Here is a 22,379-nt window from a genome sequence, read left to right on the forward strand (position 1 = left end):
ATTCTGTGATAAGCATTGTTTTGAGGGGGGGCCTCGTGACTAACTCTAAAGATATATCCTTTTGTGCTACCCACCTTATATGTTTTCTCCCCCCCAAGGAAAAGATAACTAAAAAGTGAACAGCACTCCTGTACATGCAAGGTATAAAACTTCAAGAATTTAAAAATGCATAAGAATAAAATAAGACAGCTGTTAGAAGTGGTGGATACACAGTAAGTGGTTGGTTAAGTGCAATCTGTAGCTAAAACAAACAGGCTAGGTAGGCCAAGAAGTCTCATATGCCACCAAAACCAAGGTTTCTATGTTCCATTGTTAACTTAATACTGATGGGCAGGTAACAATGCAAAAATAAAAACCTCATCTTTCAGCACAAAATGGAGGCGGCCACATGAACAGGGATACAATTCCAAAATCCGGATAAGGAAGCAGCAAAACATTTAGTTTGTAAGTGACACTGAGTCATAACATAGCTTGAATTGTGGATCACTCATCCACTGACTACAATAACTTGACAAGCAGCTCCATCACCAGCACTGACAATGCACTGAGCATGAGGCAAAGGCAGCTGAAACATTTTTTTTTACAAGGCATATTTGCTGAACAATACAATCAAGTGAATAGAATGAGCAAAAGGGGTCCTGAATTGTGGAAAGAACTTGTGGGGGATGGGGCAGTGCTTTTCAGGACAAGTCACTGCAGGCTGAAGTCTTCATTTTTCTCTGCCCTGAGTCAGCTACCAAGCCGATACTACAGGTAGTGGGACTGTGGCAAGAGGATGAGCACCCCCAGTTAGAAGCTTAGGGTGGGGTGTGTGCACTTTTCTGTTGTGAAATGTCAGATTCTGCATTTGTTTTAAGATATTCTGTTGTTTGAGAGGATATGTTAACACTTATTCAATACAGATGATGTTGAAAGGTGTATATGTATTTGCGGTTAATGATGAGGTGTTGGTGACTCTGTTACATAAACTTTTACTGCATAGTCATGTACTTGGAAATTACTACTACGTACACTAGTATTACACAGTTTACAACAGCAAGCATAATTTTTTTTCTACGGAGTTGAAGATACCTACTTAATGTGTTTGAGGATTGCTTGACAGTGGTCATGGTACTGGAATAGCCATGTTATTATAGCTGGAGGTGCAACGACCAGCAATGGTCGGAAAGGCTGCTTCAAGGTCTTCTAAAATGCAAACACAGACATGTATTCTTGCATTATGTGGTCTCCACTGCATCATCCAAATCATGATCACAGAAGTGTTGGAAATCAAAGCAAGCAAAGACAAAACAGCAGCACTTACCAGAGCTCGTTCACGTTGAATTAGCAAATTCAATAAACCCTACAAAAAAAAAAAAAAAATAGATAAATTCTCAGATTTCCATTCAAATAAAATTCTTAAATCAGTACATGGTCAATATGTAGGTCATGAAAAAAAAAGCTGTACTCTTCACTAACAACAACATGGATAACTGCTTATTTGTGCTTCCAGACTTGCTGTGCAAATATCACGCCTTTCAGATTTGTGTTGAAAATTTGGCCAAGGGAGAGACTTAAAACAAAAAATGAAAATGAGTTGCATACAACTATTACAAGATCTGGCAGTTAACGAAAAGTATTAAGGCTCTGATCTGTTGACAAGCTGCTTTCTCTAAGTCAAAGGTACGGAGTTTGATTCCTTCCAGCTCTTTTTGCCTACTGTGGAACTCAGATTAAGTCACTTAACTAGACAGAACTCCTGGGTGGTCCATGAAAAATTAACACGTGTACCCTGTGGGCTTACCCCTATTATCAAATGAATAAAAAATGAACTTATGTTCTTACCATAACGTTACATCTATGTTGTCGGTCTTCATCTATTCTTGACTCTTGGAGTAGTCTATTCTGATCCTCGGAACCGGTTTGGCTGTTATACAGTTTGCGCCAGCCAAAAATCTCTCGAGTTAAGAGTCTGCCCACAATGCCCCTCTCTACATTACCTCAGAGCGAGTTTGCAAGCTGTATAGAAAGAAGAATTATACCAAACATGAAGAAGCCATGTCCAAGGTGAAACCTAACAAGGAACCCAAGACAAGTGATCAATCCTCCACAAATTCACAGAAAGGGGAAGGAGGGAAGGATGCCAAGAACAGATGAAGACAGACAACACAGCTAGAACGTTATGGTAAGAACTTAACTTCTTTATCTGATGTTGTCAATCTTTGTCTCTTCTTCACTCTTGGGACAGAGTCCCCAGCTACTTTAGATCCTAGGTGGCACTAAGGAAGGAAATTCCTGAAAACCATAGAACTAAAGGAAGTTCTTCTCCCTAGAGACCAGATCCAATTTGTAATGAGTAATAAAGGTATGTGGAGTAGCCCATGTTGTTGCTGTGCATATCTCATTCATGGAAACCTTAGAATGGAAAACTGCTGAAATGGCCATTGATCTGGTAGAATGTGCTCTGATAGGTGCACGTAACTTGAAACTCTTTTTGTTATATATGTAAGTAATGCAGTCTCTCTCAGCCATTTTGACAAAGTAACTTTGGAGACCGACTTCCCTAAGGTCTCTCAGCCATTTTGACAAAGTAACTTTGGAGACTGACTTCCCTAAGGTTGGGCCAGAAAAGGATACAAACAATGGTCTAATTTTCTAGATTCTTTAGTCCTACTGAGATAGAAACATAATTGTCTGTGAACATTCAGCAACTTTAAGCAAATATTCACCTTTGCTGGTAAAGTTAGGAAAGAAAAGAGGTAAGTCGATGGTTTGATTAATGTTGAATTTTGAAACCATTTTCAGACAAAAGGATGAATTGGTTCTTATAGGTTCATAAGTTGGTACTAGACTATCGGCTCTAGGGCCTATACAAGCCTAGCCATAACAATTCCCTGGCCATTTCTTCCCACACTATTTACTTCCCTGGACCCCTGTCTAGCAGGGCAACTGACATGTTTCTGAGTGAAACTCTATCCTTATGGAAAACTAAATAAGTTTTGAACATAAAACCTGATTCTCAGAGACTCATCTTGCAGATGTAATAGCTATGAGAAAAAGCATTTTCTACGAAAGAAACTAAGTCGGAAGTCACTGATAGCTCAAAGGTAAGAAGCACCAGATACTGAAGAACAATTGTCAGATCGCACGGGGGTAGAGGGTCTTTAAAGAGAGATTTTAAATGCAGAGCTCCTTTGAGGAAGACTTTACATAATCTATGTGAAATCGGAGAGAGGTCCTCAAAACCATTATGAAAGTTAGAGATGGCAGCTAATTGGACCTTAATCATGGAAGCTGAGGCTCTTTGATCAAACAGAATGGCTAGAAATTTTAGAAGTCGTTCCACAGTGTGGAGAAAGGGTTGATATTATCATATGCCCATGTTGAAAATCTCTTCCACTTACTAAGGCAGAGTTTCCTGGTGGATGGTCTATGGGACGCCAGAAGAATTTTCCGCACTGGAGAACATAAATCATTATGCCTAACAACTAGTGGAATTGGAGGAACCAAGCTGTCAGTTTGTGATTTTGAAGGTTGGGATGCACCAGTCTCTGAGGGTGAGACAGCACGTCTGGAACTGGGTCCAGAATCCAAGGATGGTGAACTAGATGCGGCCATAGGAAGGGGAACCAAATTTGTCAAGGCCAGTAGGGTACAATGAGGATCACTTTGCTTCTCAACCTGGTTGCTTTCTTGGGAAAGAGTGGAATTAGATGGAAGGGGGAAAGGCATAGAGGAGATCCGGGGGCCAACTGAGGAGGAGTGTCTCTCGGGGACTCTCCCTGTAGGAAGATTACGGCAAAGCAGCTCCTGCACTTGTTGTTTTGAGGTGATGCAGAGAGATCAAAGCAAGGCCAGTCCCAGTGACAAAAAAACTTCCTCGCTACTCTGGGATTGAGAGACCACTCATGAGGAAAAAGTATACACCTGCTCAATTTGTCTGCAATCACGTTCCAACTCCCTGGGATGTGTGTTGCTATCAGAAAGCAGTTGGAGGAAATCACCCATTGCCACACACTGAGAGCTTCTCAACATAGGGGATAAGACTTTGTTCTGTCCTGTTTGTTGATGTACCAGTCCACGGACATGTTGTCTGATTGAACTGCAATAGTTCCTAGACGGAGGACAGATTGAAAGGCTTGCAATGCTAACAGCACTGTCCTCAACTCCAGAATGTTGATATGCAGGTTGGTCTCTATCAGGGACCAAGTGCCTTGGACTGTTCTTCCCAGATAATGCCTCCCACACCGCAACTTGGAGTCATCTGTCTTCACTATGGCCTTGGGTAGAGGACGGGCGAAGGGGCGGCCTAAAAGGATTTATTCAGATTCCATCCACCAGAACAGGTCTTTTTGCAGTGACAGGTGATAAGAATAGGGTAGGTCATTGGATGGGTTAGAACAGACCACTGTGATGCTAGAAGCCACTGTAGTAGCTTTATGTGAAATCTCACTAGCGGGACCAGAGTGATGGTCGCTGCCACTGAACCCAGCGCTTGAAGGACTAGTAGTGCTGGAACTTTGTTCTTGCAGAGAATAGCATGTACTTGGGATCTTATCTTCTGTAATCTGTGTTGAGGAAGGGAGGCTACACAAGAGATGGTGTTGAGATCAGCTCCTATGAATTCTAGATCTTGAGAGGGGTTTAGTGGAGATTTTGGTTGATTTACTTTAATGCCCAGGTGCATGAACAAATGCAGAAGGAATTCTGCTGCACGAAGCAGCAGATGCCTGGTGGGAGCGGTAATGAGCCAGTCATCTGAATATGGAAACACCAAGAACCTGTATGGTCTCAAGTGAGCTGTTACTGTTGCCATACATTTGGCGAACACCCTGGGGGCTGTGGTGATACCAAAGGGCAGCACTCTGAAATGAAAGTGACTGGCTCCTAGCTGAAAGCAGAGAAACCTTCTGGAGCATTTGTTCATCTTTATGTGGTAATACGCATCTTGAAGGTCTACAGAGCACATCCAATTGTTGTCCTCTAGAAAGGGAAGAAATGACTGAAGAGTGACCATCCGTAATTTGGATTGTTGGACAAATTTGTTTAGAAGGCTGAGATCCAGAATTGGTCTTCAGTCACACCTTTTTTGGCACTAAAAAGAACCTTGAGTAAAATCCAGATCCTATCTGGTCTGGTAGGACTTCTTGGCTGACTCTTTTCTAGCAGCTTTTGGATTTCTAAGGCTGCTTGGTCCCTCTGATTGTGTGGAACATCAGGGAGCCTTGTTAGAGATCTTGGATACAGAATGAAGGGGATAGAGTAACCTATGGTAATAACTCTCCGCACCCAAGCATCTGTGGTTATTTGTTGCCACATAAGCAATTGGGCCCTTTTTCAGGACTGCTGATAGGGCTGGCTAGAAAAAGATTCTCTGGAACACTGATTCTGTGGGCCACCTCTGCCTCAGGGTCGGCATCTTACATTATATCTCTTCCCTCTGCCCAGAGGGGAGTCTCCACCATGTATGTTCTGGAAAAGCCCTTGGGACTTCCTGAACCAAATCGTTCCACTCCTCTGATTCCTAGAGTAGGACCGCTGGAGTAGAAAAACATATGCCCACTGCAGACAGGATCTTCCTATCTTTCTCACACCAAGCTAAAGTTTCTTTGACTTTAGGGCCAAACAAAGAAGATCCATCAAGGGAACATTGATGAAGGAAGACTTAAACGGCTCTGCAAACTCACAGAGGCACACCCAGGTATGTCGTCTAATTGCAACACCTGTATCTGCTGACATGGTCACCCCTTTGGCTGCATGTGCAATGAGACTCACGGACGAGTTGGAAATAGACTCCAGGGTAGCTAACTGGGAGGCCATTTTTTCTTGGACCCCCGTCCAACAGCTCCTTGATCAGATCCCTCTGGAGCCTAGTGAAATGTGCCATAAAAATTCAAGGACCTTAATGCGAAGGTTGATTACTCATAAACCCACTTTCCAAATCTGTCCATCGCCCTAGACTCTCAGTTAGGGGGCTGAACAGTGGACCTTTCCTCAGCTAGTTCCTTTTTGGTGGCCGCCACTACCACCATGGCATCTATTGCTAACCCTTTTGTCCAATGCTGTTGGTCCTCAGGTGCAGAGAGCGTCTTATCTAGTCTCCAGGGAATCGGTTCTTTCAAGTCTGGAGCCTTCCAAGCCTGCTGAGTGATCAACCTAATGAAATAGTCAGCGGGATGGGGTCACCGAGAAGGTAGAGTGGAGAGAACCGAAGTCTTGCAAGTACGCAGACATCTTGGAAGTAGGGTCTTTGGGCTTCCAGTTACCCCTCTGTTTAAGGAACTCTAGAATGTCTCCAAAGGAGCTGTCTTCGGGGTGACCGGGGGGACCCTCCCATCATCGAAATCTGTGTCCTCAGTGACGTACTCAAGAAAGTCTAGGTGTTTCCTCTTACACATTTTCTTCCGAGGGAGCTCTTCAGTGGGAATGTCTGCAGAGGACTCCGAAGAGGAATAACCCCTTGCTGGGATCTCTTGCAGCCTTGGAGCTTGCTATCCAGGTATGGAGGTTGGTGGAAGCTCAGGTAAGAAAGGGTCAGGGGATGAAACTCTGGCACAGCAGGACCACCTTAAGGCCTGCTGTGGCCAACGCTCTCTCCATTGCTTGGAAGGCAGGCCCCCCCAGAAGAGGGATGGGAGTCCAGAACTGAGACATACAAACTCAGAACCGAGGTCACACCCCATTCTGAGAGACCCACCTCCAAATCAGGAGCAGAGGGCAGGCTCCCAGCCATCGGAGATCTAAGAGGTAAAGATGACCCTGAATAAAAAAAAAAAAAAAGGAGCTGACTCAAACCCATTGGGTCAGGCGGCAGAACCACAATCTTGGCAGCCCACCAGTTCTGATGGAATTGAAGAAATCAGAGAAGATTCTGGAACTGAAGACAAAGGGACTGTCAGTGCAGGAGCAACTGGAGCCTGAGTAGTCAAAGTGGGAAGCTCTAAGGCTTCCGTGGAGGTCAGAGGAGGAAGAAATGGTGGAGTCCTGGGAGAAATCATCCCTATTCCAGGTGGGAGAGGGGGTTGGGAGGATATAGAGAACCCTAGCCACTAGGAGCTGGTCCACCGACCTCACTATATCTACTTCAGTGAGACTCTTGTAGGATCGAATGGACAATCCAGAGGGAGATCCTGGCCTATTCACAAAAGGACTAGGAAGCTGACCGTAGAAAGGGTCAATGGAAGGGGAGTACCTTGTCCTGGGTCTATAGAGAGGTTCACATTTTGGCACTGGAGAGGGTATGGTCTGCTGCAGTGCAGTTGGAGATGTCGGCACCAACCGGGAAACTGAAGAAGTCAGTGCAGAAGTAGTGGCTGATGTTGAGGAGGAAAGCCGTTCCAAGAGCTTTGGAACCTTAGTTTTTGGGTCCGAGGAGGAAACAACAGAAGAGGGCTTATTTTTTTTTGTTGTTGATGTCAATGGAAAAGTCAGTACCGACTGACTAGTCTTGGAACCAGTGACCTTTGGAACCATATTGGCCTTGTATGAGGCTTCCTCAAAGGGGGCCTTAATAAACCCTTTAAGAATTCATTTATTCTGTCGTTCTACCAAGGCCCTAGAACTGAAGACCTGGTAGATGGTGCATGCCAGGTTTAAATGAGGAGAACCTAAACAATAAATGCAGGTGGGGTGCACATCAGAGTTGGGCATCTTCTGCCCGCAGTCCTGGCACTGCTTAAAACCAGTTATGCTCTTGGACTTGTCTGCCTTGATGACGACTAAGAAAAAACAAGGGAAGTCAACAGGCAGAACTGTAGTTACACAGTGACACAAACACTAGGACAGAAGAAAAAGATTCTACCAACAATGATAGACAAAACTACTTAAAATTATGTAAGAAAGGTAGAAAAAAAGAGGATATTACCAACTATGGGGGACTACAAGCGATGGTGGGAGAAAGAATACCAACATGTATGGAAATTAACTCGCTTGCTCAAGAAAATGTGGGTAGAGATGAGAACACAAAGGTTTCTAGTAAAACGGGTGAAAACGGAAAGCAGAAAGACTTATAAATTTAGATATTTACTTAGCTGTGAGAGGAGAATTGGCTGATGCGTCTTGCGATAAGATCAGCAAACAAGAGCTGAGGTAATATGGAGAGGGGCACTGTGGGTACTGCTAGCTTGAGAGATTTTTGGGTGGCGCGAGCTGTATAATGGTCAAACCAGTTCTAAGGATCGGAACAGACTACCCCAAGAGTCAAGAATAGATAAAGACTGACAACATCAGATTAAGTGTTTCATTCACACAGAGTAAGTAAACTTACCACAACAGTAGATGTTTGAATAAATCACTGCTGCAATAGCCTTCCACAGCTTTGTGTTCCTTTCACATGTGCCCAGGCTGCTGGTTGCATGAGGTCTTAAGTATAGAGAAGTAGCAGCCTGGGCACCAAAAGTTTTAGGACTTTCTTGCCAACTGAAAACAGAGGCAGCTACGGGCTTGATAAGAAAGATAATGTTGTGTATATATACAAATCCTTGCAGCAGCATAAGCATAACACACAAAAAAGGTGATGGAAGGAGGGAGTTGCTATTACAATACTGATTTATTTGAACATCTACTGTTATAGTAAGTTCACTTACACAACTGTACTATGTTCTCTCAATCACTGCTGTAGTAGCTTGAGCTGTACCGGTAGAATACCTAAGCTTATACATATTGGGAAGAGGAAGGTCCAGGAGCCCTCGGAGAATGGTCCTAGCAAAGATGGCTCTAGACTAGAAAAAAAAAAGGAATCTAGTTTGGAATGCTTTGTAACAGTGTGTGAGTGGGCAACGTAGCTGCTTCTAGAATGCTTTTAGAGTCCAATCCTTAGCAAAATGTCATAGAAAAAGCTAAGGCCCTTGTAGAATGACCATCGCCTGATAATGTCTTATTATGGTGGGAAGAACAAAAGGAAATAGCAAGAGACAACTATATGGAAATAGTCTGTTTTGACACATATTGGCCTTTCTTCTTGGCATCAAAGGAAATAAACAGCTCTTCATCTTTCCTGGAAGGCTTTGTTCCGTTAAAATAACACCCGAGCTGTCCATGCACATCCAGAGTATGAAGAATCCTTTTCTCCTTGGTTTTGGGGGCTGCCTCTCTGTCCAACCAGTGTTTCATGTCCCTGCCCAAGCAGCTGACACACACAGACTGATATTTGATTTATATATATATATATATATATATATATACACACACACACACACACACACACACTCTCCCGGGAAAGGCTGGCACAGGTTTACTAGCTATGCCTCCTCTGCCCAGACAAGGTAGTTCCGACTGCCACCAGCCACTCTTATCAGCTGCTTTAAGGCCCTTAACAAAGGGTGCACAGTCCTACTGTGTAATGTTACTATTAATCCAAATGGTAGTTTGACCAAGAGACAGGTTATTAGGAGTGGCCTGTACAGTGTCACCAAATAGATATGCAAGTACTCTAAGAGCTTAAATATCTCTAAACAGACCAGCCACAATTGAAAGATTTAAATATGTTTAATAATAAATAATAAAAGAACAAAAAATACTCAATAAATCATCACAGTAACCTCATAGTTCAAAATCACAGAAAATGTTTAAAACATTGCAGGACAGTCTTAAATAAAGAAAACATCTTAGTTATACTTCATTATATTCCTACCTGAATCTAAAAAGAGTTACTATGCCCTAAAACCAAACTTACAGCAAGGCAAGGTGAGTGGATGTTTCCCAGCTGACGCTGTCAGGTCAATAACCCTGCACCTTTATCAGCTGGCATAATGGTTAAGGTCTTCACTTCCCATGCACAGGATACAAGTTTCAATCCTGACCTCTGGCCAGTGCCTGTAGGGAGTTTGCACGTTCATCCTGGGTCTCTGTGGGGTTCCTCTCACCTCCCAAAAACATGAATGTTTCCACCTCAAAATTACCCAAGAATGGAGCGGCAGGCAGCAGCACAAACTGTTGATGGTGTCCTACATGGCGAAGGGTTGTACTGTAGATGGTGTCCTACATGGCGAAGGGTTGTACAGATCAAATGCTTTGGGCATCAACTGTGCTAAGAAGTATCCTCAAAATAGGATGGCATGCATCACAGACTGTGTGCTGTGTCAGGGTTAGCCACTCAATTGTGTAAAAGCTGTCTCTAGGTGATTCAGCCATGTTAACTAATGTTGCCAAATGGGCATGGGTATTTGCTGATAAGTGAGTTACAGACCTGGCCAATTCTGACCTATGCCAGGGATCCATGGTAGCGGCAGGAAAGGTGTATATGCTCCTACGAGCCAGTATGTACATGTCATAAGGCCCAACCACCCTATGTCATTAAGCTACTAGCTAGACAGAGTCCAGTTGCCCCAGCTTGGGTTACCTGGGATAGCTCTACTGAGTAAACGCTGGGTATAAAATCAATCAACCTGCCAGACAAGAACTACGAATTGCTACACTCAATGTAGGTTCACTGGCAGGAAGCAACTTGGAAGTGGATGACATGATGAGGAGGAGGTTTCACCATCCTATGCATCCAGGAGACAAGATGGAAGGATAGTGTGTCAAAGCCACTTGGCTTGGGGTCCAGAATCTACTACACAAGAGGAGGACATACTACAAATGGTGTGGGAAATGTGGTGAGGGGCAGGTCTCAGAAAACAGTAAGGGATGTCATCAGGATTAGTGACAGGCTCATGGTAATCAGACTCAGTGTAAGGATAGGGCACTATTCATAATCTTAGCCTATGCCTCACAGCAGAGTTGTGACAGTGAGGAAAAGAGTGCATTCAGATAGGAATTTTAGAATCTTCTACATCAAGGATGACAACATGAACTGGTGTTGATAATGGGTGACCCAAATTCACATACCAGAACAGGGTACAAGGACTGCCTTGGTACACATGGGTGGGACAATGGGAAAAAAGAAGGAGAGGCCATTCTAGATTTCTGTCTGGCAAACGGCTTAATGATTGCCAACAGCACAGTTCAGTAAGAGAGACAGTCACAAGATGACATACAAGAGGGGCCAACATGCAACAAAGGCAGACTTCCTTCTAGTAAGGAAAGGGTACTGAGGTAGAATCAGTGATTGCAAAGTCATCCCCAGTGAAACAGTCGGCCCACAGCAAAAATCACTGGTTGCCACAATCAGCTGCAAGCACTGGTCAGAAAAAGCTCTAAGGTCAAAGACCAGGCTGAAGATCTGGAAGATGACTGGACAGAAAAGCACAAGAGTTCAAGGAATTACTTAGGGGTCGGAAAATAAAGAAATTTGATATGGTGGATGAGAAGGAATCTCCTGAACAGGGCAAAGGGATTCCCACTGCTACCTCTATCTGAATGGATAACTCTTCAGAAACCATTTGCCTGCAATCTTCTATGAAAAAGAGAAATGGAGAAACATATTTAGGGTTGCTAAGGTGATGGTGGTGGTGAGGATTATATTTGTAGTGATTCTGACTTGATGGACTGGCCTTGTTTCTGGTTGGCCCCTCCCTGTCATTTTAGAGCCTCCTTACCACTGTTTTTTTGAATGTCCACTTACCTGAAGTTGCTCAGATTGCTTATTTTGCATTTTTTTCTAATAAAATGATCCTGAATTAAGTATGGAGCTTCTAAGAAACTTGGAGAAGGAAGGCTGAAAAACACGAGACACCCCTTGAATCAATTTTCCTCTCATCACATTTTAAAGCCTCAACAGCACATGATCCAAATACAACTTCTCCTATCTAGGGGGAAATTCAAAATTGCATCATTTACATCCTCGGGCAAATTTTGAGAATGTAACTATGCAAATCTTCTCATAGCAGACTCAGTAGCAGCCCTGGAACAGGCATTAGCCAATTCAAAAGAAAGCTTCAAAGAATGTTAGATTATTTGAGAAACAGTATTTTGAGGAGCTTTTACAGACGTCCTTTAAAGTGAACAAGGAAAAACTTTCAAGTAAGCTTGACAATTAAGTTGTCTTTTCCCAAATATGTCTAAAATATTGCCATCTTTGTCAGAGAGAGTGAGGGATTAGCATTTACTAAGTATTAAGCTGCAGAAGGATTGACAAGGAAATAGTAGGCTAAGGTCTGAGTTTAGAAAATATGCATTTGTAAGCTAAGGAGTCTTGTACAGTTTCTGCCTTCTTGGAGTACTAGGGCTTATTCAAATGCAAAAGAAACTTTCAAATATGTATCAAGAAGAAAAAAAAGGACACACACACACCCACACAGAGGATAAAATAAAATAAAACAATCCAGAAAATACAAGGAAAACTCAACAATTAATCACTAACTACTACAAACTGTGTACTGTGTAGAACCCACACCCAAATACCTTAAGCCACAACCATCTCTTAATAGCTCTAAGGGAATATGGCTATCAGGAAAGTTAAATGTTGTAATAAAATCATCATAGAAAGTAGTTGTGGACACGTACCATAAATGTAGATGTTCAAGTGTATTCACTGTTGCAGTCATTACATTTGGGTAATCTGATGGCAGGTTGCCCTCAGTCGGCCTGATTAACAAAGTCTTGGGTCCTGCGTCAGTTGCTGTCCCTTCTTCCATGACGTCAGGTCGTCAGGGGTATAAAACATGCAGCCGACACCATTACATCAGTTTTTCTTGCCCCAGATGTCAGGTGCCCCCCAAATGGGGAGCAAATAAAATTAAGAACACAAAAATATACCTCCAACCAAAAGCAAATACACCAAAAGGGCTTTTAAGCATAGCAAAAGAAAGTAGCGGTATAGCCAGAGAAAAAATAGGGGCTGGATGGAGGGTAACCAGGACTGCAACAGTGAATACACTCGAACATCTACATTTATGGTAAGTGTACACAACTGTACTATGTTCTTCGTGTTACACTGTTACAGTCATTACATTTGGGTAGATTCCCAAAGCTATGGTTGGGAGGAGGAAATTATACAGCATTAGGACCAGCTATAAGGCCCTGCAAGACAGCAGTGGCAAAGCCAGCTCTGGATTTAGAGAAAAGTGGTAAATGGTAATGTTTGGTGAAAGTATGAACTGAGCTCCAGGTAGCAGCTTCTAGAATATCCCTGGTAGGAACACCTCTGAGAAAGGCTGTTGAAGTAGATACAGCCTTGGTGGAATGGGATCTGATCCCCTGGGGGATAGTTTTTCTATGGTGCTTAGATCAGCAATGAATACAATGGCTTATCCATTTGGAAATGGTTTACTTTGAAATAGCCTTTCCCTCTGCCCCTGCAGCAAATGCTACCAGCAGTTGTTTAGATTTCCTTTGAGATTTAGTCCTGTTTAAGTAAAATCTAAGTTGTCTGTGTACATCCAATGAATGCAGAATCCGCTCCCCCTTGTTCTGTGGATTGGGAAAGAAAGTTGGCAAATGAATGGTCTGATTAAGAGCCACACTGGATATCACCTTGGGCATGAAGGATGTGTTGATCCTGAGAAATACCCTGTCCGCATGAAAAATGATGAAAGGCTCCACTGCCATAAGAGCCTGTAATTCGGAAATCCTTCTTGCTGAAGTGACTGCTAAAAGGAAAGCTGTTTTCCAGGAGAGAAATTTTAAGTCTGCAGTAGCAGCTGGCTCGAAAGGAGGGAGAGTGAGTTTCTCAAATACAAAATTAAGGTCCCAGGCAGGGGTTGGAGCTCTCCTGGGTGGTCTTAAGTTTTTGGTCCCTCTGAGATACTGCTTTAGCAGAGGATGAGAGAAGAAGGGAGGTTCTGTGTTTTAATGAGCTGAAATGGCTGAGGCATGGATTTTTATGGAAGAAAAAGACAGGCCCTTGTGAAGCATCTCAGTTAAGTATTGCAAAATCTGAGGAATGTTGGGCACTGCTGTGCTTATCCCTTGAGATTGATTCCAGGCACAGAATTTTTTCCATTTGTCAGCATAACATTTTCTAGTACTAGGTCTTCTCGCCTCCAAAATGACATCCATCACAGGTTTGCTGAGGGATGCTAAGGGTGAATTTAGGTGATTAGCCAAGCTGCAAGATTCAAAGTTTGGAGCTGAAGGTGCAAAGTTTGGTTGTTCTGCTGAGACAGTAAGGAAGGTGTCTGAGGCAGGTGCCATGGTAAAATGTGAGAGACACTGCACAGGAGTGGGTACCAGTCTTGGCGAGGCCAGTCTGGAGCAATCAAAATCATTCTTGGTTTGTCCTGTTTGACTTTTAGTAGAACCTTGGAGAGCAGAGGCAGAGGGGAAAGCCATAGACTGATAGGTTTTTCCAGCTGAAGATCAGAGCATCCACTTTCCAGGCTTTTTCTGATGAGTTCTTGTGCAAAGGTTGTCCAACTGATAGTTCTGGGGGGAGGAAAACGATCTATGTCTGGGCTCCCCCATTTGCGTGTCAACATGTTGAAAATCCATGGTTCCAGTTTCCATTTGTGTGGGTCCAAGAGATTTCTGCTTAGTTCGTCTGCCAGAGTATTCAGCTTTCCTGGCAGGAACTGAGCTTATAGTTGTACTTGCTAGCTCAAGGCCGTGTTCCACACTGCCATGGCTAGTCTGCAGAGGGGGTAGGAGTGTGTACCCCCCTGCTTGTTTATGTACCACATAATCGTGGTGTTGTCTGTCTATCAGTAATTGCCCTGGATGAAGGTAGTCCTTGAAGGCTGTCAGTGCATTCTGTACAGCTAGCATTTCTTTTTGATTTATATGAAGGTGCATTTGATTTGGGCTCCATTTTCCCTGAATGCACTTCCCTGCCAGATGAGCACCCCATGCATAGTCTGATGCATCTGTAGTTAGGGCTTGGGTGGCAGGGGGTGGTGTGAATGGCAGTGCCTTGCTCTGGTGGCAGGCCTCTGCCCACCATAGGAACTCTAGGCGCAGGCAAGGTATGGATAGGAATCATTGTTTCCAGGCTGTGACAATGTTGACTCAATAGACTTTTTAAGTACCACTGAAGTTTCCTCATATGCAGTCGCATATGGAATTAGAAGAATGCAGGAAGCCATGAACCCCAAGGCTTGCAGTATTTAACTTGCAGAAAGCAGGGTTTTTGTGGCCACCTGTTTGAAGTAAGCCACCAAATGAATTTGCTTTTCTGGCGTAAGGAAATCCATCTGGGCAGTTGTATTCAAGCTTGCATCCAGGAATGTAATTTTCTGAGAGGGTACCAGTTGTGATTTCTTTTCATTTATAGTGTACCCTAGACAAGTTACTGGAGCCAGGCACTTTGTAAAGACCCTGGGCGCAGTAGATAAGCCAAAGGGCAGAGCAGAGAACTGGTAATGCAAGTAGCCTGCTTTGAAGCGGAGGTATCTTCTGCAAGATTCCCTGACTGAGATATGCAGGTAAGCCTCTTTTTAATCTAGAGCTGCCAACCAGGCATCTTTGCCTAGCATAGGAAGTAACTGGTGAAGAGTCAGTATCTTGAATTTTGGAATGCCAAGAAAGGTGTTTAGAGTAGATAAGTCCAGAATTGGACACCATGATTTGTCTTTTCTGGGTACCTGGAAAAGTCTTGAATAGAAACCTTGTCCCTTTTCCTCTTCTGGTACTAGTTGAATAGCCCCCATGCTCATGAGGGAAAGTACTTGTTTCTGGGCCTCTGCCCACTGATTTGGGGGCAGGTCTGGCCATCCATTTGGAGTTGGCAATGTCTGGAAATGAAATCTGTATCCCTGGGATACTATATTTAAAATCCATTTGTCCTGGGTTATAAGTTGCCAGTTTTTTGCATGAAGAGCCAGTTTTCCCCCCAAAGGGGTGGCTAAAAGGTAAGTGCTTGGTAAGTGTAGAGGGAAGTCATTGAGACTGCTTACCATAGGGAGGTGTCTTGCTGTTTCCAGATTTGGAAGAGGAGGCACCCCATTGCTTTGTTCTGAAAGTCCCTTGGGACTGAAACCTGGTGCCTTTGGAATGTCTGGGTTTGACTTGAGTGGCTCTCAAAGGAACTGGAAAGGACCAGTTCTTAGTAAGCCAGTGCCTACTAAATCTTGGAGGTTGTACTTGTAAGAAATCTTTCACAGTTTGCATAGATTTAGCTTTATCTTCCATCTTTTTTAGAACTTCTTCAGCCTTATTGCCAAAGAGACGGTCCCTGTTGTAAAGGAGCATCCAACAGTTTTGCTTTAACATGATCAGGCAGAGATTGCTCTGAGCAAGCATGCCTCCTTAGCACAGACCCAGTTACAGCAGCCCTGCAAGAGGCCTCCAAAGAATCAAAACCACATTGCAAAGTATGTTTTCCAACTTGTTCAGCTGAATGCAATAGATCCTGTAAATCTTTTATTTTCCACACAGTCAGAAATCAACATCATTTTCTGTTTAAGCAGTCCCATGATATGCTGCTGATATTTTAGCATATGGAATTGATAGTTTAAAGCCCTGATTGCCAAGGTTGCAGAAGTGTAGACCTTCTTACCCCATCTATCCAGCGCCCTGGAATCTCTATCAGAAGGGGTAGGATTTTTAGCAGTAGAAGCCTTAATGCCCTTAGGGCCCTGAGAAATGGTTTCAGGATCCGCAACAGGATTTTTGAAAAGGAATTGTGGGAGTCAGGAACCCTGTAGCATCTGCCCAGCTTACAAGAAGCAAGAGGCAGAGAATCAGGATCTGCCCGGCTTACAAGGAGCAAGAGGCAGAGAATCAGGAGCCATAATAGATTCTGAAAACACATTAACAGTGTCTAGAACAGGAGGTATAGCCAAAGGCCTATGGTGAGGAAGAAGAAGAAAATCCCTAAACCTCTTTTTAGATTCAGAAAAATTCTGACTTTCCCAGTGGAAATGTTCCCTTAAGGTATGTAAAGTTTCCCCAAAAGAAAAATCCTCAGGGGGAGAAGCAGAAGGAATGGAATCCTCTGCATCAGAGTCCTCATAAGTAGGTATAGACAATTCCTGTTCATTAGAAGAGTCAGAAGAAATAGAATCCTGTTCAGAAAATTCATAGTCAGTTTCTTGCCTAGGCCTCATAGAAGGGGGGGGGGGGTTGGCTACCCCTGATTAGAGTAATTAAATCTTCAGCCATTTTGATCATTTGTTTTTTAGGCATAGGGGCCTGCACATGTGGCCTAGGCGTCTGATTTTTAGACATAGTTCGAGATTTTGGCCTTAATATTGAAGATGGCGTCGGTTTAATATACAAATCTGTAGGCCTGAATATACCCTCAGAAGCCAGTGCCTACACAGCGGCTCCGGACCCATCCAAGGTAGAGACATCAGCGGGTTCCATAATTGAAGCATCTCACGGCATACCGGACTCCAAATGGGTCTTAGTAGAGGCCTGCGAATCATAAGTAGCGGGTATCAGGGGCTGCGAAAACGCCTCACTGAGTACCGGCGAACAGACGACTGACTTAGGAGAAGTGTCATCGGCAGTTTTGGACCTCAACGGCCTGTCTGTCTGTCTTTTTCTTTGCGTTTTTTAGGTATTCCGGTAGTCGGATTGCTAACCGTCATTTCTGGATAATTAAAGTGTGAGCCAAAATATTTAGAAGCAAAAATGTACCGACGATGGATAGTGCGTTGATTAAGTAAAACACAGAACCGACAGCAAGGTACGTCGTGGTCAGGGCCTAGGCAAGGAATACAATACAAATGAAAATCCTTATGAGGTATTTGCTTCCCACAAGTAATACAATTATTAACTTTTACTGACATTGGCAAGGAGCAAGAAAAAGTTTCCCAATGGGGTACCTTAGCTTTTTAGTTGAAGACTTCGGATCTGAAACTCGAAAACGAAAATTTCATGAGTCGGCCGACCAGCACTTGCGACCTGCTTCTGCTTCGGGCACCGCGCGGCAGGAAAGACTGATGTAATGGCGTCGACTGCATGTTTTATATCCCTGACTACCTGATGTCATGGAAGAAGGGACAGCAACCGACACAGTTCCCAAGACTTTGTTAACCAGGCCAACTGAGGGCAACCTGCCAGCAGATTACCCAAATGTAATGACTGCAACAGTGAAATACGAAGAACATCAGTAGTAGGCTGTGGAAATTCTAGCCATAATAAATCATAACATATTTTATACACACACACAAACTGTAATGTTATGTTCCAACAGAAACGCTTGATTAATTCTAGGGATGGTTTCAGAAGTGGAACATTTTTCATAGGGAAAATCAGAAACAATACTCACCTTAGAATCTGTAGCCTGAGGAGAAATAACTGAATGTATTCCCTCCAATTCTATTCCCTGTTCATCATATTGGGACTCTCCAGAAACCAAAGAATTTCCTTTTTTTTTTTGCCTTAACAGTAGAACTAAAATGTGAAGTGCTGACAGCCTGAACTAAGTTTTCCGTTAAGTCCAATAAATCTTTCCTATCTAGTGTAGTAGAGACAAGAGAAAATAAGTGCTTAACTTTCACTTCTTTCTACCAGGAATATCCATAGAAGCAACCAAACTCATGTCAAGTACATCATCCCAGGAAACGGGCATCTCAGTACAGCCAAGCAAAGAAGCATTCCCAGGTCCTTCCCAGGTAGGTCTCCCATACCCACAGAGGTGACTCAAACAGTGGCAAAGACCATGGTGGCAGAGGGGATTGTACCAAAGGAAATCAGAGAAAAGGCTGAGTGGCCTACATAACAGAAATGGTCACTGCAGGGTCATGCATGTGCAGCTGAGGCAAGAGCCTGCTGAACTGGCAAATGCTGTGTAGTCATTTTTTACCTGTGTGTATTTAGTGGAAGTAACAACCAGTGAGCTGGTAAGCTGTTCAATTGTTAAGCCAAAATAGAAGCCTGAATGCAGTAAGTTACGTTAGCAACAGTAGATGGTTAAAGGCATGAAAAAAGTTGCGTTTCCTAAAAAATACACATTGACAAGCGCAAAACACACTTGCCTCAGACAATATGAGCATTCATAAAATTATCAGTAAAATCTGTGGTAAATTTGTTAAAAGCTAAAATTTACAGTAGAAATAGAACTTTAAAACACGCTGCTTCAAATGACAGTAACTTCAGTCCCCAAAACAGCAAACTGTAGCAAAAATCAGACAGTACTTAAACAAAAGTACTGTTTTTATCATAAAAATTAAATGTGAAAGATTTATCATCTGCCAGCTATGGAGAAATGCTAGCCCATGACTGATCCTCGAAAGCCTGCAAGAGGAGCATTATTTGGCAAAAGAAAAGCTTTCAATGGCCTGGTGCCCAGACCACTGCTCTGCTCAAGCTTTCACAGGTCTAGGTGCATGGAGGGTACCCTAAAGCTTTGGAAGATGTCCAGCTGTTACATCCTAGGCAGGATATAATCCCTGTAGCTCAGGCTGCTGCAGCAGTGATCTAATGATGATAATCAGTGTGATCACAGAACACTACTGATAGGAAGGATTATTCTGTGAAGGGACAATAAGAAGCCAAGTGCTTCGATAGTGGACATTTTTGATCCCTTGTAGTCTCTCATGGACTGTGACTACTGCCACACACTTGGTGAACATCTTGGGTATTCTTTTATTTATTTATTTTTAACATCTTGTGTAGTCAGGTTTGAAAAAAAAGAGTAAGGTTCTTAACCTGCTAATGACTGACTCCAGCTCTGAAAAGCACAAATCTTCTAGACTCCTTAGTTATGATGATGAGCAGGTAGAGGTTTTGGAAACCTAAAAGTACAGTTTTGTACCTACCATAAATGTAGATGTCCGAACTGGATAGCATCTGCAGTCATAACAAGTGGGTTGTCCTGTCGTCAGGCAGCCCTGCAGTCGGCCGGATTGCAAAGTCCGGGTCCGGCTTCGGCTGATGTCGCACTCCACCCGACGCCATCTCTGTTGGTCTTCGGGTATAAAAGCATCAGCCGACGCCATTTTCCTCAGTGTTTCTTGCCCCAGATGCCAGTAGCCCTCTTGCAGGCTAAAAATTTGGATAGATGCCAATGTTTCCAAATAGATAGAGGTAAACACAACAATAAGCATATATGTACATATATACAAACAAATACACCATAAAAGACTCCCCCCAACAGCTAGCTATTAGGAGGGTAAACACCCTAGGAGTACCACAGAGGGGAAGGAGGGAGGGTAATCCTGACTGCAGATGCTATCCAGTTCGGACATCTACATTTATGGTAGGTACAAAACTGTACTATGTCCTTCATGGATGCATCTGCAGTCATAACAAGTGGGTAGAATACCATAGCCAACTAGGGAGGAGGATAAAAGTAGATTATGGTGTGTTTAGGATCCCTTGCAGTACAGCAGTGGCAAACCCTGCTCGGGATCTGGAATATAGAGGCAAATTATAATGCTTGGCAAATGTATGCACGGAGGTCCAAGTAGCCGCCTCAATAATGTCTTTGGTTGCCACTCGTAAGAAGGCTGTGGTAGTGGCTGTTGCCCTTGTAGAATGAGGTCTTATGTTCTGTGGAATTTGTTTTCCATGGAAGGAGTAACAGTATCGTATGCAATTTCCTATCCATTTGGAGATTGTCTGTTTGAAATAGCTTTTCCTTCCCTTCCTGTTGCATAGGCTACAAAAAGTTGGTCAGTCTTTCTGCTATTTTTGTTCTGTCCAAGTAGTAGCGTAGCTGTCTATGTACATCCAAGGTATGCAGTATTCTTTCCCTCTGTTTTGTGGGTTGGGAAAGAAGGTAGGTAGGTGGATTGCCTGGGTTAAAGACACTCTGGATACCACCTTGGGCATAAATGTAGGATTAGTCCTCATGGACACTCTATCTTGGTGGAAGATTAGGAAGGGTTGCACTGCCATTAAGGCCTGTAGTTCTGAAACCCTCCTTGCTGAAGTTATTGCCAGTAGGAAAGCAGTTTTCCATGACAGGTGTTGTAGGTCTGCTGTTGCTGCTGGTTCAAAGGGTGATAGTGTCAACTTTTCTAGCACAAAGTTTAAATCCCAAGCTGGTAATGGTGGTTTCCTTGGAGGTTTTACATTCTTGATTCCTCTGAGGAACTGCCTGAGCAAAGGGTGCGAAAAACAGGTGGATCAAAGCTGTATTCTGCTGAAATAGCTGATGCATGTATCTTGATGGAGGAGTAGGACAGGCCTGAATGAAGAAGTTCGCCAGATACTCCAGAATGTTAGGCATATCTATGTTTGACACATCTTTTCCTCTTTCCGCACTCCAAATGACAAACCTTTTCCATTTTCCAGCATAGTTCCTTCTTGTTGAAGGTCTGCGTGCTTCAAGAATAATGTCCTTAACTCTTTGGGAAAGTTCTGGATTAGCTGCTGCTATGTGATGTTCCATGCAGTCAGTTGCAGCGTTTAGGTTTGGATGTATGATGCTGTAGTTGTTCTGAGTTAACATCAAAGGCATCAGAGGTATTGGCCACATTTTGTTCCGAGACATGCTCTTCAGTAGTGGGTACCAGTGCTGTCTTGGCCAGTTTGGAGCTATCAGGATTATCCTTGGACGTTCTTCCTTGATTTTTAGTAGTACCTTGTGTATCAAAGGAAGAGGTGGGAATGCATATGCTGTTAGGCCTTTCCAGTTGAAGGAGAGTGAGTCCACTTTCCATGCTAGTGGGTGGAATGTCCTTGTGCAGAATTTTTGAGCTGGTGATTGAGAGGTGATGCGAATAGGTCTATCTGTGGCATTCCCCATTTCTTTGAGATGGTCTTGAAGATGTCCGGTGCAGCTTCCATTCGTGGGCATCCAAGTGGTTCTGCTTAATATGTCTGCTAGAGTATTGTCTTTCCCGGTACAAATATTGCCTGTAACTGAATGTTGTAGCTGAGTGCCAGGGTCCACAGCTCCAAGGTCATTCTGCATAGGGGTATGAATGAGTGCCTCCCTGTTTGTTGGTGTACCACATGACTGTGGTGTTGTCTGTCCTTATCATCAACTGGCCCTCTTTGAGAAATGGTTTGAACTTTTGGATTGCCAGTTTTACTGCCAGCATTTCTTTTAGATTGATGTGCAGGCGAAGTTGATCCTGTGTCCACAATCCTTGCACGCATTTGTCCAGCATGTGGGCCCCCATCCTAGGTCTGAAGCGCCTGTTGTGATGGTCTGGCTTGGTTGACATCTGCGAAAGGGTAGGCCTGGGTTTGACTGGCATGCCTGAGCCCACCATAGGAACTCCTGTTTTAAGCATGGAATTAGTGGGATTTCTGTTTCTAGACTGTGTCTGTGTTGGGACCATAAATTCTTTAGGTACCACTGTAGTTTCCTCATATGTAGTCTGGCAAATGGGACCAAGATTATGCATGATGCCATGAAGCCCAAGGCCTGCAGAACTTTTCTTGCTGTTAACTTGTTCAGTTTTGTTAGTGCCAAGAAGTAAAGAGGAAGTTCTTTTGTTTTTCTGTAGTCAGGAATGCCATTTGTTGTACTGTGTCCAATTCCGCGCCCAAGAACGTCCTTGTTTGGGATGGTATCAGCCTTGACTTTTGTAAATTGACTGTGTATCCCAGTCCTTGTAGCAAGTAAATGACCCTTTGTAAATCTGTTGTCAGCTTGCTTTTGTTGTCCCCTTGTAGCAGGCAGTCGTCCAGGTATGGGTAAATTTGAATTCCCTGTAGTCTGCAATGGGCGATTACTGATG

At 43.5% G+C, this 22,379-nt stretch overlaps 1 protein-coding gene across 2 annotated transcripts in view; it reads right to left on the minus strand.

The window, feature by feature from the left end:
• Window positions 1-22,379, minus strand: part of ELAC2 (elaC ribonuclease Z 2) — a 2,146,582-nt gene that overhangs the window by 744,383 nt on the left and 1,379,820 nt on the right. For both annotated transcript variants that reach the window (XM_044068145.1, XM_044068146.1), the window contains exons 18-19: window positions 1,304-1,342; window positions 1,076-1,185 (exon numbers count right to left, since the gene is read on the minus strand). In XM_044068145.1, coding sequence (XP_043924080.1) covers window positions 1,076-1,185; window positions 1,304-1,342 — 149 coding nt within the window. The remainder of the gene's footprint in view (window positions 1-1,075; window positions 1,186-1,303; window positions 1,343-22,379) is intronic.

This window comes from Protopterus annectens, chromosome 4.part0 (assembly GCF_019279795.1).
Source record: "Protopterus annectens isolate FY-2018-M chromosome 4.part0, PAN1.0, whole genome shotgun sequence".
NCBI classification, from domain to species: Eukaryota; Metazoa; Chordata; order Ceratodontiformes; family Protopteridae; genus Protopterus; species Protopterus annectens.